Source organism: Carcharhinus amblyrhynchos, chromosome 1, assembly GCF_965287045.1.
Source record: "Carcharhinus amblyrhynchos chromosome 1, sCarAmb.v2.hapA, whole genome shotgun sequence".
Lineage (NCBI taxonomy): Eukaryota > Metazoa > Chordata > Chondrichthyes > Carcharhiniformes > Carcharhinidae > Carcharhinus > Carcharhinus amblyrhynchos.
The window spans coordinates 81,280,134-81,291,508 of NC_137324.1; the positions used below are offsets into that span (position 1 = coordinate 81,280,134).

General features: G+C 44.8%; 1 protein-coding gene across 2 annotated transcripts in view; it reads left to right on the plus strand.

Moving 5' to 3' along the window:
• Positions 1-10,921, plus strand: part of LOC145342386 (peptidoglycan recognition protein 1-like) — a 25,270-nt gene extending 14,349 nt beyond the window's left edge. For both annotated transcript variants that reach the window (XM_080187935.1, XM_080187925.1), the window contains 3 exons: positions 3,787-3,988; positions 6,764-6,882; positions 10,391-10,921. In XM_080187935.1, coding sequence (XP_080044061.1) covers positions 3,787-3,988; positions 6,764-6,882; positions 10,391-10,566 — 497 coding nt within the window. In that variant the 3' untranslated portion in view covers positions 10,567-10,921. The remainder of the gene's footprint in view (positions 1-3,786; positions 3,989-6,763; positions 6,883-10,390) is intronic.
• The last annotated feature ends 454 nt before the right edge of the window (positions 10,922-11,375 follow it).

Here is an 11,375-nt window from a genome sequence, read left to right on the forward strand (position 1 = left end):
GCCCCTGCAGTTGGAAGGGACGGATCCATGGAATCCTCACCTTTGACCCTAGGTCCCATGGAGTCTCATGGTATCAGGTCACACAAGAACAAGGAAGCCCCCTGAACGTTACCACCTTTTGCCCTCCTGAGTCCTATTCAGAAGAAGCACTGGAAGTAGCAAGAGATCAGAATGTATTTTGAGGGGGACACCAATATCTAGCACTGAACGACTCGGTAGCCCCACCATGGTAGCTGAGCTGTGAAGGACATATCTGACAGACTAGGCCTGTGGCAGGTGACAAAATAAATGACGGGGGGAAAAACATGCTTGACCTCATCCTCAGGAATTTACCTGTTGCAGATGCATCAGTCTGAGAAAACTACCACTCAAAGGACACAAGGTCACATTGATGACATCTTCCCACCTTTTCTGGCATAGAGTGATTAGAATCGAGCAGCTGAAAACTGGGCATTGCTAGAGCACTTTCTACCACTAACAACAGGAGAACGCAATCTCACTACAATCAGTAACCCTATGGCCCAGCAGATTCCCTCACTTCATCATTACCATGCAGTCCAGAGACCAACCCTGGTTCAATGAGAAAAATATGTCAGAAACAACAGCAGGAGTGCCCAAAAATGAAGTGCAAACCTGATGAAGCTACATTACATCATATGCATGCAAAACAGCATGTTATAGACAAATCTAAGTATTTTACAACCAATGGACCACAAAAAAGCTCTGCATTCCTGTCACATCCAGTCATGAATATTGGTGGAAACTTAACTCCGCAGCGACCAGGGTTCACTTGGTAAAACTCTCTCCTTTTGAGTCAGAAGGTTATGAATTCAAGTCAGATGCTAGTACTTGAGCAGACTAATTAGGACTGATATTCCAATGCAGTACTGAGGGAGCACTGCATTGCTGGAGCGCTGAGGGGGCACTGCACTGCTGGAGCACTGCATTGCTGGAGCGCTGAGGGGGCACTGCACTGCTGGAGTGCTGAGGGGGCGCTGCACTGCTGGAGTGCTGAGGGGGTGCTGCACTGCTGGAGTGCTGAGGGGGCACTGCACTGCTGGAGTGCTGAGGGGGCACTGCACTGCTGGAGTGCTGAGGGGGCGCTGCACTGCTGGAGTGCTGAGGGGGTGCTGCACTGCTGGCGTGCTGAGGGGGTGCTGCACTGCTGGAGTGCTGAGGGGGCGCTGCACTGCTGGAGTGCTGAGGGGGCACTGCACTGCTGGAGTGCTGAGGGGGTGCTGCACTGCTGGAGTGCTGAGGGGGTACTGCACTGCTGGAGTGCTGAGGGGGCGCTGCACTGCTGGAGTGCTGAGGGGGTACTGCACTGCTGGAGTGCTGAGGGGGCGCTGCACTGCTGGAGTGCTGAGGGGGTGCTGCACTGCTGGAGTGCTGAGGGGGTACTGCACTGCTGGAGTGCTGAGGGGGCGCTGCACTGCTGGAGTGCTGAGGGGGTGCTGCACTGCTGGAGTGCTAAGGGGGCGCTGCACTGTTGGAGTGCTGAGGGGGCGCTGCACTGCTGGAGTGCTGAGGGGGCACTGCACTGCTGGAGTGCTGAGGGGGCGCTGCACTGTTGGAGTGCTGAGGGGGTGCTGCACTGCTGGAGTGCTGAGGGGACGCTGCACTGTTGGAGCACTGCACTGCTGGAGTGCTGAGGGGGTGCTGCACTGCTGGAGTGCTGAGGGGACGCTGCACTGCTGGAGCACTGCACTGCTGGAGTGCTGAGGGGGCACTGCACTGCTGGAGTGCTGAGGGGGTGCTGCACTGCTGGAGTGCTGAGGGGGCGCTGCACTGTTGGAGCGCTGAGGGGGCGCTGCACTGCTGGAGTGCTGAGGGGGCGCTGCACTGCTGGAGTGCTGAGGGGGTGCTGCACTGCTGAAGTGCTGAGGGGGTGCTGCACTGCTGGAGAGCTGAGGGGGTGCTGCACTGCTGGAGTGCTGAGGGGACGCTGCACTGCTGGAGCACTGCACTGCTGGAGTGCTGAGGGGGTGCTGCACTGCTGGAGTGCTGAGGGGGCGCTGCACTGCTGGAGTGCTGAGGGGGCACTGCACTGCTGGAGTGCTGAGGGGGCACTGCACTGCTGAAGTGCTGAGGGGGTGCTGCACTGCTGGAGAGCTGAGGGGATGCTGCACTGCTGGAGTGCTGAGGGGGCGCTGCACTGCTGGAGCGCTGAGGGGGCACTGCACTGTTGGAGCAGTGAGAGGGCGCTGCATTGTTGGATCACTGAGGGGGCGCTGCACTGCTGGAACACTGCACTGCTGGAGAGCTGAGGGGGCACTGCACTGCTGGAGCACTGCACTGTTGGAGTACCGAGGGGGTGCTGCACTGTTGGAGCAGTGAGAGGGCGCTGCATTGTTGGAGCGCTGAGGGGGCGCTGCACTGCTGGAACACTGCACTGCTGGAATGCTGAGGGGGCGCTGCACAGCTGGCGCACTGCACTGTTGGAGCGCTGAGGCAGCACTGCATTGTTGGAGCAGTGAGAGGGCACTGCATTGTTGGAGCGCTGAAGGGGCACTGCATTGTTGGAGTAGTGAGGGAGTGCTGCATTATTGGAGTAGTGAGGAAATGCTGCAGGACAGTACCTGAGAAACAACACAGAGATGTCTTGAGGCTGATATGATTGGCTTTCAACAACCTGAACCATCATCCATTGTGTCAGGAATCACTCGAGCTAACAAAAAATTTTCCGCCTGATTCCCATTAAGTTTAATTTTGTTATGGCTCCTTAAACCCTGACATGTGGGCAAATGTTATCTTTACAGGTGAGGTGAAAGTGACTGCCCTTGGCATCAAGGCAGCATTTAACCTAGCATGGCAACAGGATCACTAGAAAAGGGATTCATCAAGGTGCCAAATTTCTTTTGGAGTGACGAGACATTGCTCATGAATTGTTCATTGTTCCTGTGATGAAGGGAGATCAGTGTTCAAGCTGTTCCTTTAATGGAGGAGAGTGAGAGTTCAGTGGAGCCAGAAGACTATAGGATTGTAAATCTTATAGCCCTGTGAGAGAGGTAAAAACACAACAACTGCTGGCCAGACAGCCTAACATCTGTGATAGGAAACAGATAATCAATTGGAACATAATTAACTGGCACTTAGAAAATATGATTTAATAAATAAAAGACAGCAAGGATTTGTTGGTGGTACATCATGTTTGACAAACTTGATTGATTTAGTTGATGTCCTGGGTGTTTCAAAAGCTGTTTGATGAAGTACAGTATGATGGATTTTATAGTGAAATTCAAATGGCTGTGACTAAAGGGGCAGTGGCATTGTGGATATGAAAGTTACTAAGAAATGGAAAGTAGAGAGTTGTGGTGAACCGCTTAAACTGGATGGATATGCACAGTTGTGTCTCCCCTGAGTTAGTAGGAGGAGTTTTTGACATATAATAATTATCTGGATTTGGTATTCAGGGCAAAAAAAACAAAAAGATGTGAAGTGATGTTAGGAAGAATGAGGAGAGGCAATATAAGAGAAACATTACAGTTTTAAAGGGATTGCAGGAACACAGAGCTTTGGGATACACACGCACAAACCTTTAAAGATGAGGATCTGGAATGACTGCCCGAAGGGGTGGTGGAAGCAGATTCATTAAGAGTATTCAAAATCGATTTGGATAAATACTCAAAGGGGAAAATGCAAGGTTATGGGAAAGGCAAGGGGAATGAGACTAACTGGCTAACTCTTTTAAAGCACTGACACAGACATGGTGGACTGAATGGCCTCCTGTTATGTTGTATCATTCCATGATTGTAATATTGATCTGTGCTCCCATATTTCTCGCAGGCTGCCCACCGATTATAAAGCATTCTCAATGGTCAACACGGGCTTCTCGTTGCACCCACAGTCTGCAGAATTCTCTTAAATATGCTGTGATTCACCACACTGATGGCAATCCCTGCTTCACCCTACCAGCATGTCAGAGGCAACTGCAGAATATCCAAGATTACCACATGGACAAACGTGGCTGGTGTGATATTGGCTACAAGTAAGTCTGTGCCAGGAAATCCTCAACTTTGTTTTCTTTTGTTGCTCCAGAAAATGTCAATGCTTCACAGCTTCATTTTATTGCAGTAACTCGGGCGGTTCTTTCGGTGCTCGATTTGCAATAATGGTCTCCAGGAACACCTAAGCCTTGATTTGGAAATACAGAAATATCAGTGAAGTGACACAGGAACATCTGTTCTGCCAGTGGGGAAGACCAGCTTCACTCAGTGAATGGAAGCAAATCCCTTCGCTCCGTTTTCAGATGTGCACACTCATTGAAAAGATGCACGGGGAGGCAGGTTGCCTGTAATTGGCCGGGATGTACAAAATCGGGTAAAGCATCAACACTTAAAGGGTTCTGCTTGTCATTCCAGGGGAGAGATAGCTCTTTTTGAAAGAAAACCTGACTGTATAAGGAGCTTCATTGAGTATTTTAATAGTAGATGGAGTAAAGTTGGGGAGTGTGATTCAATAAAACTTAGAAGCAGGCAGTCTTTTTATTGGAGGAGATAAGGGATGAAAAACTCAGCAAGGTGGGTGGGGATGAGGCTGACGATTTACTGGATCAGCATTGTATACAATGAAAATGTTCAAAGCAATGCTTGAGGATGATTGGTGTGCTAAATACAACACAACATATTCAACTGATACAATTAAAATGTAAAAGAACTGTAGAGTTACAAAAGCAAATTGCACAACTTAATACTAAACTTACAAAATCAAAAACAGTTACATACACTGAAAGAAAGTCACTTCTTTTCACAGGATGGCACGCTGGCACAGTTGTTAGCATTGCTGCCTCAGTGCCAGGGACCTGGATTCAATTCCAGCCTCGGGTCACTGTCTCTGTGGAGCTTGCACATTCACCCCATGTCCTCTGGTTTCCTCCCACAGTCCAAAGATATACGGGTTATGTTGATTGGTCATGCTAAAATTGCCACTTAGGAGCAGGAAAAGTAAGTGGGATGGGATTGTGTTTGGTGCAGACTCGATGGCCAAATGGCTCCTTCTTTACTATAGGAGTTCTATGATTTTAAACATCACAAGTTAAACTGCACTAATTTGAAGCACAAGGCTGAATGTTTTATCACTTTTTTTTCTTTGTAGAATGGGTATTTGAATTTGGAGAATAGTGCTGATAGGTCTTAATTGCCAGGAGGTGGATTGTTAAACTTTGTTGTTCAAGTTTGACGTCTTGCACCACTGGCTCAGGGGTCATATGCTCTCTTCTTCCTTGTCAAGTGTGAATGTCATGCTGAGGGCCACGTCACGTGCTGAGCTAGTGTCCCAGATTTCAACATAAAACATAGTGGGTTGACATGTTCTGACTAGTTATGGGCATTCGTCAAATAAACTACAAATCAGCTCTAAATCAAAATTAAATTTTGCCACACATTTGAGATCACAAAATGATACTGCAAAAGAAGAATTGGCATCAGATCAATAAACAATGGGCTGTTTCAATGGTACCTATTAATAAGGAGCATAAAATGTAGAAAATAATTTGTATTTGTATATTATCTTACACAGCAAATGAAGACACAATAAATAAGAGAATAAAGAATACAGCCACCTGAGCCTGACCACTATTCAATACAATGATGCTGATCTTCAATTTCAACTCCAACTTCCTGCCTGCTCCCCATTTTCCTTGATTTCCTGACTGATTGGAAATAGGTCATCTCAGGCTCAAATAATGATAGAACATTCACAGCCTTCTGGAGTAAAGAATTCCAAAGATTCACAAACATTTGAATAAAGAAATTTCTCTTCCAAACAATTGGACCCTTACTCTGCGACTGCGTCCTTACGTTTTAGGTTTTGCAGCCAGTGGAAAAAAACATCTGTGTCTATCCTGTCAAACCACTTCCGAATCTTGTATGTTCCAATGCCTCTTGTTCGTCTAAATCTCCAAGATTATAGGCCCAATTTACACAGCCTTTCATCATGGAACAACCCTCTCATCCCAGGAAACAATTTGGCGATTCTTGGTTGTACCATCTCCAAGGCAGTATATTCTTCCTTACATATGGAAACCAAAACTGCAGACAGTGGACAAAACTGCACAAAAATGCACAAAACTGCACCAAGTGTGGTCTCAGCAAATCCCAACTGTAACAAGACCTGTCTAATTTTGTACTCAAATCCTCCTGAAATCAAAACCAACAAAGCCCTTTGCCTTCCTAATTACTTTCTGTATCTGCATGCTAACATTCTGTGTTCCTTTGAAAGAGTGCATCCACATCCCTCTGAACATCAACAATTAGAAGTTTAATTCTTAAAATAAAAATTCTGCTTTCCTATTTTTACTACAGAAACAAATAACCTCACGCTTCCCATTTGAGTAAGGAGGCACAGATTAGTGCAGATCACCCCACCACCACCCCAGCTATCACGCTGCTCACATTTTTTAACCAGTCATGGAAGCTGCATGTCAGTACACCCACCTGAAGCTGTCTGATTGTAGTGGAGATTATAAGAGCCCCTGAAGTGGTTATTAATTTGCCACTGAAGGGACTCAAATGGAGGTGGGGTGGGAAGGTTGACCGCTATGAGCCTTCCTGTCTAGAACTCACTGCCATTGGAGGTGGGAAGATGTTGAGAATGAGTCTCAACACCAACCTGTCAAATTCTCAGGCTGTCAGGCTCCGGGAGAACATTTCCAGCCAACAGTTTTAGTTACATGGCATCTTTTGTCTGCTACATAGCATAATTATTTCTCAAAGGAAAAATATACTTTAAATGAGCTAACTGTGTTTCTCTCTCATGTCATCAGTTTTCTCATTGGGGAAGATGGGAATGTTTATGAAGGCCGAGGATGGACCAAAAGGGGAGCCCAAACCCGTGGATATAATGATGTCAGCATCGGGATAAGCTTCATGGGAAACTTCACAAGTGAGTAACTATGTTTGAATATTTTGCCAAACAATTTGTGTTATATCAATGAAAACTCTGAGTATGCTCAACCTTGCTAAACTCTGTAAGAAGTCTCACAACAACAGGTTAAAGTCCAACAGGTTTATTTGGAATCACGAGCTTTTGGAGCGCTGCTCCTTCATCAGGCAGGTGGTATGCTCACCTGATGAAGCGGCAGCGCTCTGAAAGCTTGTGACTTCACTGTCCATTCAACCAAACCATTGATATCATTCTGGATCAGCTATCCTCCTCACTATCAACTCCACAGCCAACTTTTGTTTCATCTGCAAGTTTATCAATCATATCGACCACTTTCAATTCTAAATCGTTAGTATATACAGCAAACGACAAGGACCCTAAAACTGAGTCCAGTGGAACACCACAGAAAACCACTTTCTATTTGCAAAAACATCCATCAGCGTTACCCATTGTGTCCTGTCATTGAGCTAATTTTGGATCTAACCTGCCACCTTCTCCTGTATCCCATGAGATCTCACTTTTCTGACCAGACTGCCGTGTAGGACTTTGTCAAATGCATTTACTGAAATCCATCTGGTCCTGATGATTTACCCACTTTCAAGGATGCCAGTCTCTCCAGTACTTCCTGTCTCATTTTGCTTATTGTGTTAATATTTCACACACCTCTCCTTTAATTAGAATGTCTGCAATATCCCTCTCCTTAATGTGGATGGAGATATTGAGAACACTGCACACATCTTCTGAATCAACACACAGGTTATCATGTACATCTCTGATAGGCCCTGCCTTTTCCTTAATTATTCTCTTGCTCTTAATATATTGCTAAAACATCTTAGAATTTTCTTTGATTTTACCTGTCAATGTTTTTTTCATATTCTCTCTTTGTCTTGAGAAGGAGGTGCTGGAAGCCTTAAAGCACATCAAGGTAGATAAATCCCTGGGACCTGATGAAATGTATCCCAGGACATTGTGGGAGGCTAGGGAGAAAATTGTGGGTCCCCAGCCAAGATATTTTAATCATCGATAGTCACGGGTCAGGTGCCTGAAGATTGGAGAATGGCAAAAGTTGTGCCTTTGTTTAAAAAGGGCTGCAGGGAAAAGCCTGGGAACTACAGGCCAGTGAGCCTCACATCTGTGGTGGATAAATTGTTGGAAGATATTTTGAGAGACAAGATCTACAGGCATTTAGAGATGCAAGGACTGATTAGGGACAGTCAGCATGACTTTTTTTTTCAAGTCTCACAAATTTGATTCAGTATTTTGAAGGGATAACCAAGAAAGTGGATGCAGGCAGTGCAGATGATGCTGTCTACATGGACTTCAGCAAGGCCTTTGACAAGGTACCGCATGGTAGGTTGTTGCATAAAGTTAAATTTCACTGGATCCAGGGTGAGGTATCTAAATGGATACAAAATTGGCTTCTTGACAGAAGCCTGAGGGTGGTTGTAGAGGGTTGCTTTTCAAACTGGAGGCCTGTGACCAACGATGTGCCTCAGGGATCAGTGCTGTGTCCACTGTTATTTGTCATTTATATTAATGATTTAGATGACGATATAGGAAGCATGGTTAGTAAATTTGCAGATGACACCAAGATTGGTGGCATAGTGGACAGTGAAGAAAGTTATCTCCAATTGCAACAGGATCTTGATCAATTGGGCCAGTGGTTTATTGATGAATGGCAGATGGAGTTTAATTTAGACAAATGAGAGGTGATGCATTTTGGTAGATTGAACCAGGGTGAGACTTACTCAGTTAATGGTAGGGTGTTAGGGAGAGTTACAGAACAAAGAGACCTAGGGGTACATATTCAGAGCTCCTTAAAAATTGAGTCACAGGTGGACAGAGTGGTGAAGAAGGCATTCAGCACGCTTGGTTTCATTGGTCAGAACATTGAATACAGGAGTTGGAACACCTTGTTGAAGTTGTAAAGATGCACTTGGAATACTGTGTGCATTTTTAGTCACCCTATTATAGAAAGGATATTATTAAACTAGAAAGAGTGCAGAAAAGATTTACTAGGATGCTACTGGTACTTAAGTTATAAGGAGAGGTTGGATAGACTGGAACTTCTTTCTCTGGAGCATAGGAGGCTGGGGGTGATCTTATAGAGGTCTATAAAATAACGAGGGGCATAGATCAGCAAGCCAGCCAATATCTTTTCCCAAAGGTGGGGGAGTCTAAAATTAGAGGGTATAGGTTTAAGATGCGCGGGGAGAGACACAAAAGTGTCCAGAGGGGCAATTTTTTCACACAGAGGGTGGTGAGTGTCTGGAACAAACTGCCAGAGGTAGTAGTAGAGGCGGGTACAATTTTATCTTTTAAAAAACATTTAGATAGTTGCAATGGATATAGAGGGATATGGGCCAAATGCGAGCAATTGGGATTAGTTACGGGTTTAAAAAAAAGGGCAGCATGGAGAAGTTCCATGCTGTAAATCTCTATGACTCTATGCTTTTGCAATTTCATTTAACTTCACCCCTGTACTTTCTATACTCCCTTTGGCTATTAAATCCTTTATGATTCATCTTTTGTGACTTTTCCAGAGCTAGACTTTTTGAACATCGGAATCTCATTTAACCACAAGCTGAGTTTACGATCCCACATCCTCTCCAACACAAACTTCAACGTCCATAAGATTTCCTCCCTCTGCCCAAACCTCTGCTACTGCAACCCTCAGCCTGTCATTATCACCTCCAGGTTCAACTCATCTATTGAGCTGCTGGTTGCTTTCTTATCCTTCACCATTCATTAACCTCCGCTCATCTAAAACTCTATTCCCCAATACAATTCGGAGCAACCTAATGGAGGCTTGTGTGCTCTTTGCTCCTTTGAATGGTATAAGGCGTAAAGTGACCTAACGACCAGTGTTTAAAGGGGCCACTGCTGGCTGCTTAGAAAAAAGCAAGTTGCAGACATTTTAGAAATTTCCATTTGATTTTTCTCCCTGTTGCAACCAGTAAGAATGAGTTAGCTGAGATGGTCAGAATGTGGGGCTTAATGCTAACGGTGTGTTTTCAGTCTCAATGTGGGGCCTTTCCCTGCCCATTTGTAATATCAGTAAGAAGTCTCACAACACCAGGTTAAAGTCCAACAGATTTATTTGATAGTCACAAGCTTTTGGAACACCGTTCCTTCGTCCGCACTCTCCACTCACCTGACGAAGGCACAGCATTCCGAAAGCTTGTGGCGTTTACTATCAAATAAACCAGTTGGACTTTAACCTGGTGTTGTCAGGCTTCTTACTGTGTTTACCTCAGTCCAAAGCTGGCATCTCCACATCATTTGTAATATCACAGCAAGACTAATAAGAGATAGAAATGTATGGAGAAGCATGATTAGCAACCAAAGACGCAACATGAAGAGAGATAGAAGACCAGTAAGATGTGTCTTTTAGCATTGTGACTTTATGTGATTTTCATTTATTTCAATTTTGATATAATTTGTGATTTAATTCAATTTCTTTCAAATGTAATTTGGATTTTATTATAAATTCTCTGCATTGTTGCAGGTGTTGTACCAAACAGCAAAGCACTGAATGCTGCCCAGAGTCTGATTGAATGTTCTGCTTCAAGAGGCTATCTGTCATCCACGTACACGTTGAAGGGCCACAGGCAATTGAGACAAACTGATTGTCCTGGAAATGCACTCTACCAAGTCATACAGACATGGCCTAGGTGGGGCTAATGAATGCTGTTTGCACGTTGATTGCTGCTTCCTCAAAACTGCCTAGCTGCTCTAGTTTGATCTTTGTGCTATTTCAGGACTTGACATACTTTGCATAAAGAAAGCTGGAAAAATATAAAGCTTCTGTGTTTGTCTAACAGATTCTGTTCGCGTTAAAATCAATGCAAGAACAAGCATCCTTTTAAATGCACATGGCAATCCTTTGCAAGATCGGGCCAATACTGACAAGCTTGCTTGGGGAAGAATGATTGCTATAAGCTCTTTGTCTATGCAGGTAGTAGATGAATATATTAAATGAAGTCATTGGCATTTCATTCTGCAAGATATTGCATCAAATAATCATAATAAATTTTGCTGAGAATATAAATCCAAAATGAGTGCGATGTCAGTATCTTTCGGTGTTGATTTGTGATGAATGACTGGAAGGCCATCTGCTGGCTGGAATGGAAACACACCATCAAAGATTTTAAACAGAAGCGCACAGTTATACATTCCTGATCCAGGCATACAGACTGAAACCTTACAGCCCGTGTCAGAACAATATGGATGGGTTTAATTGTGAATTCTGACAAGAACACACCTGGGATTTTATTTGAAATTGCGCCTCATACTTAGTCTAATGTACGAGAGCCTTTCCCACAGCCTTTGTGAATCAAATAAAATAGTATGTTACCGCCTGTATGGGTGTAAGGGAGGATCTTTGGTTTCTGCATTGACGATGTTATTAGACGCAACAACTGCTGTAGCAGATGAGATAATATGGCCTATCACAGCTTTCCAATGCAGGACGGGGTCTCCCAGAACTTGAT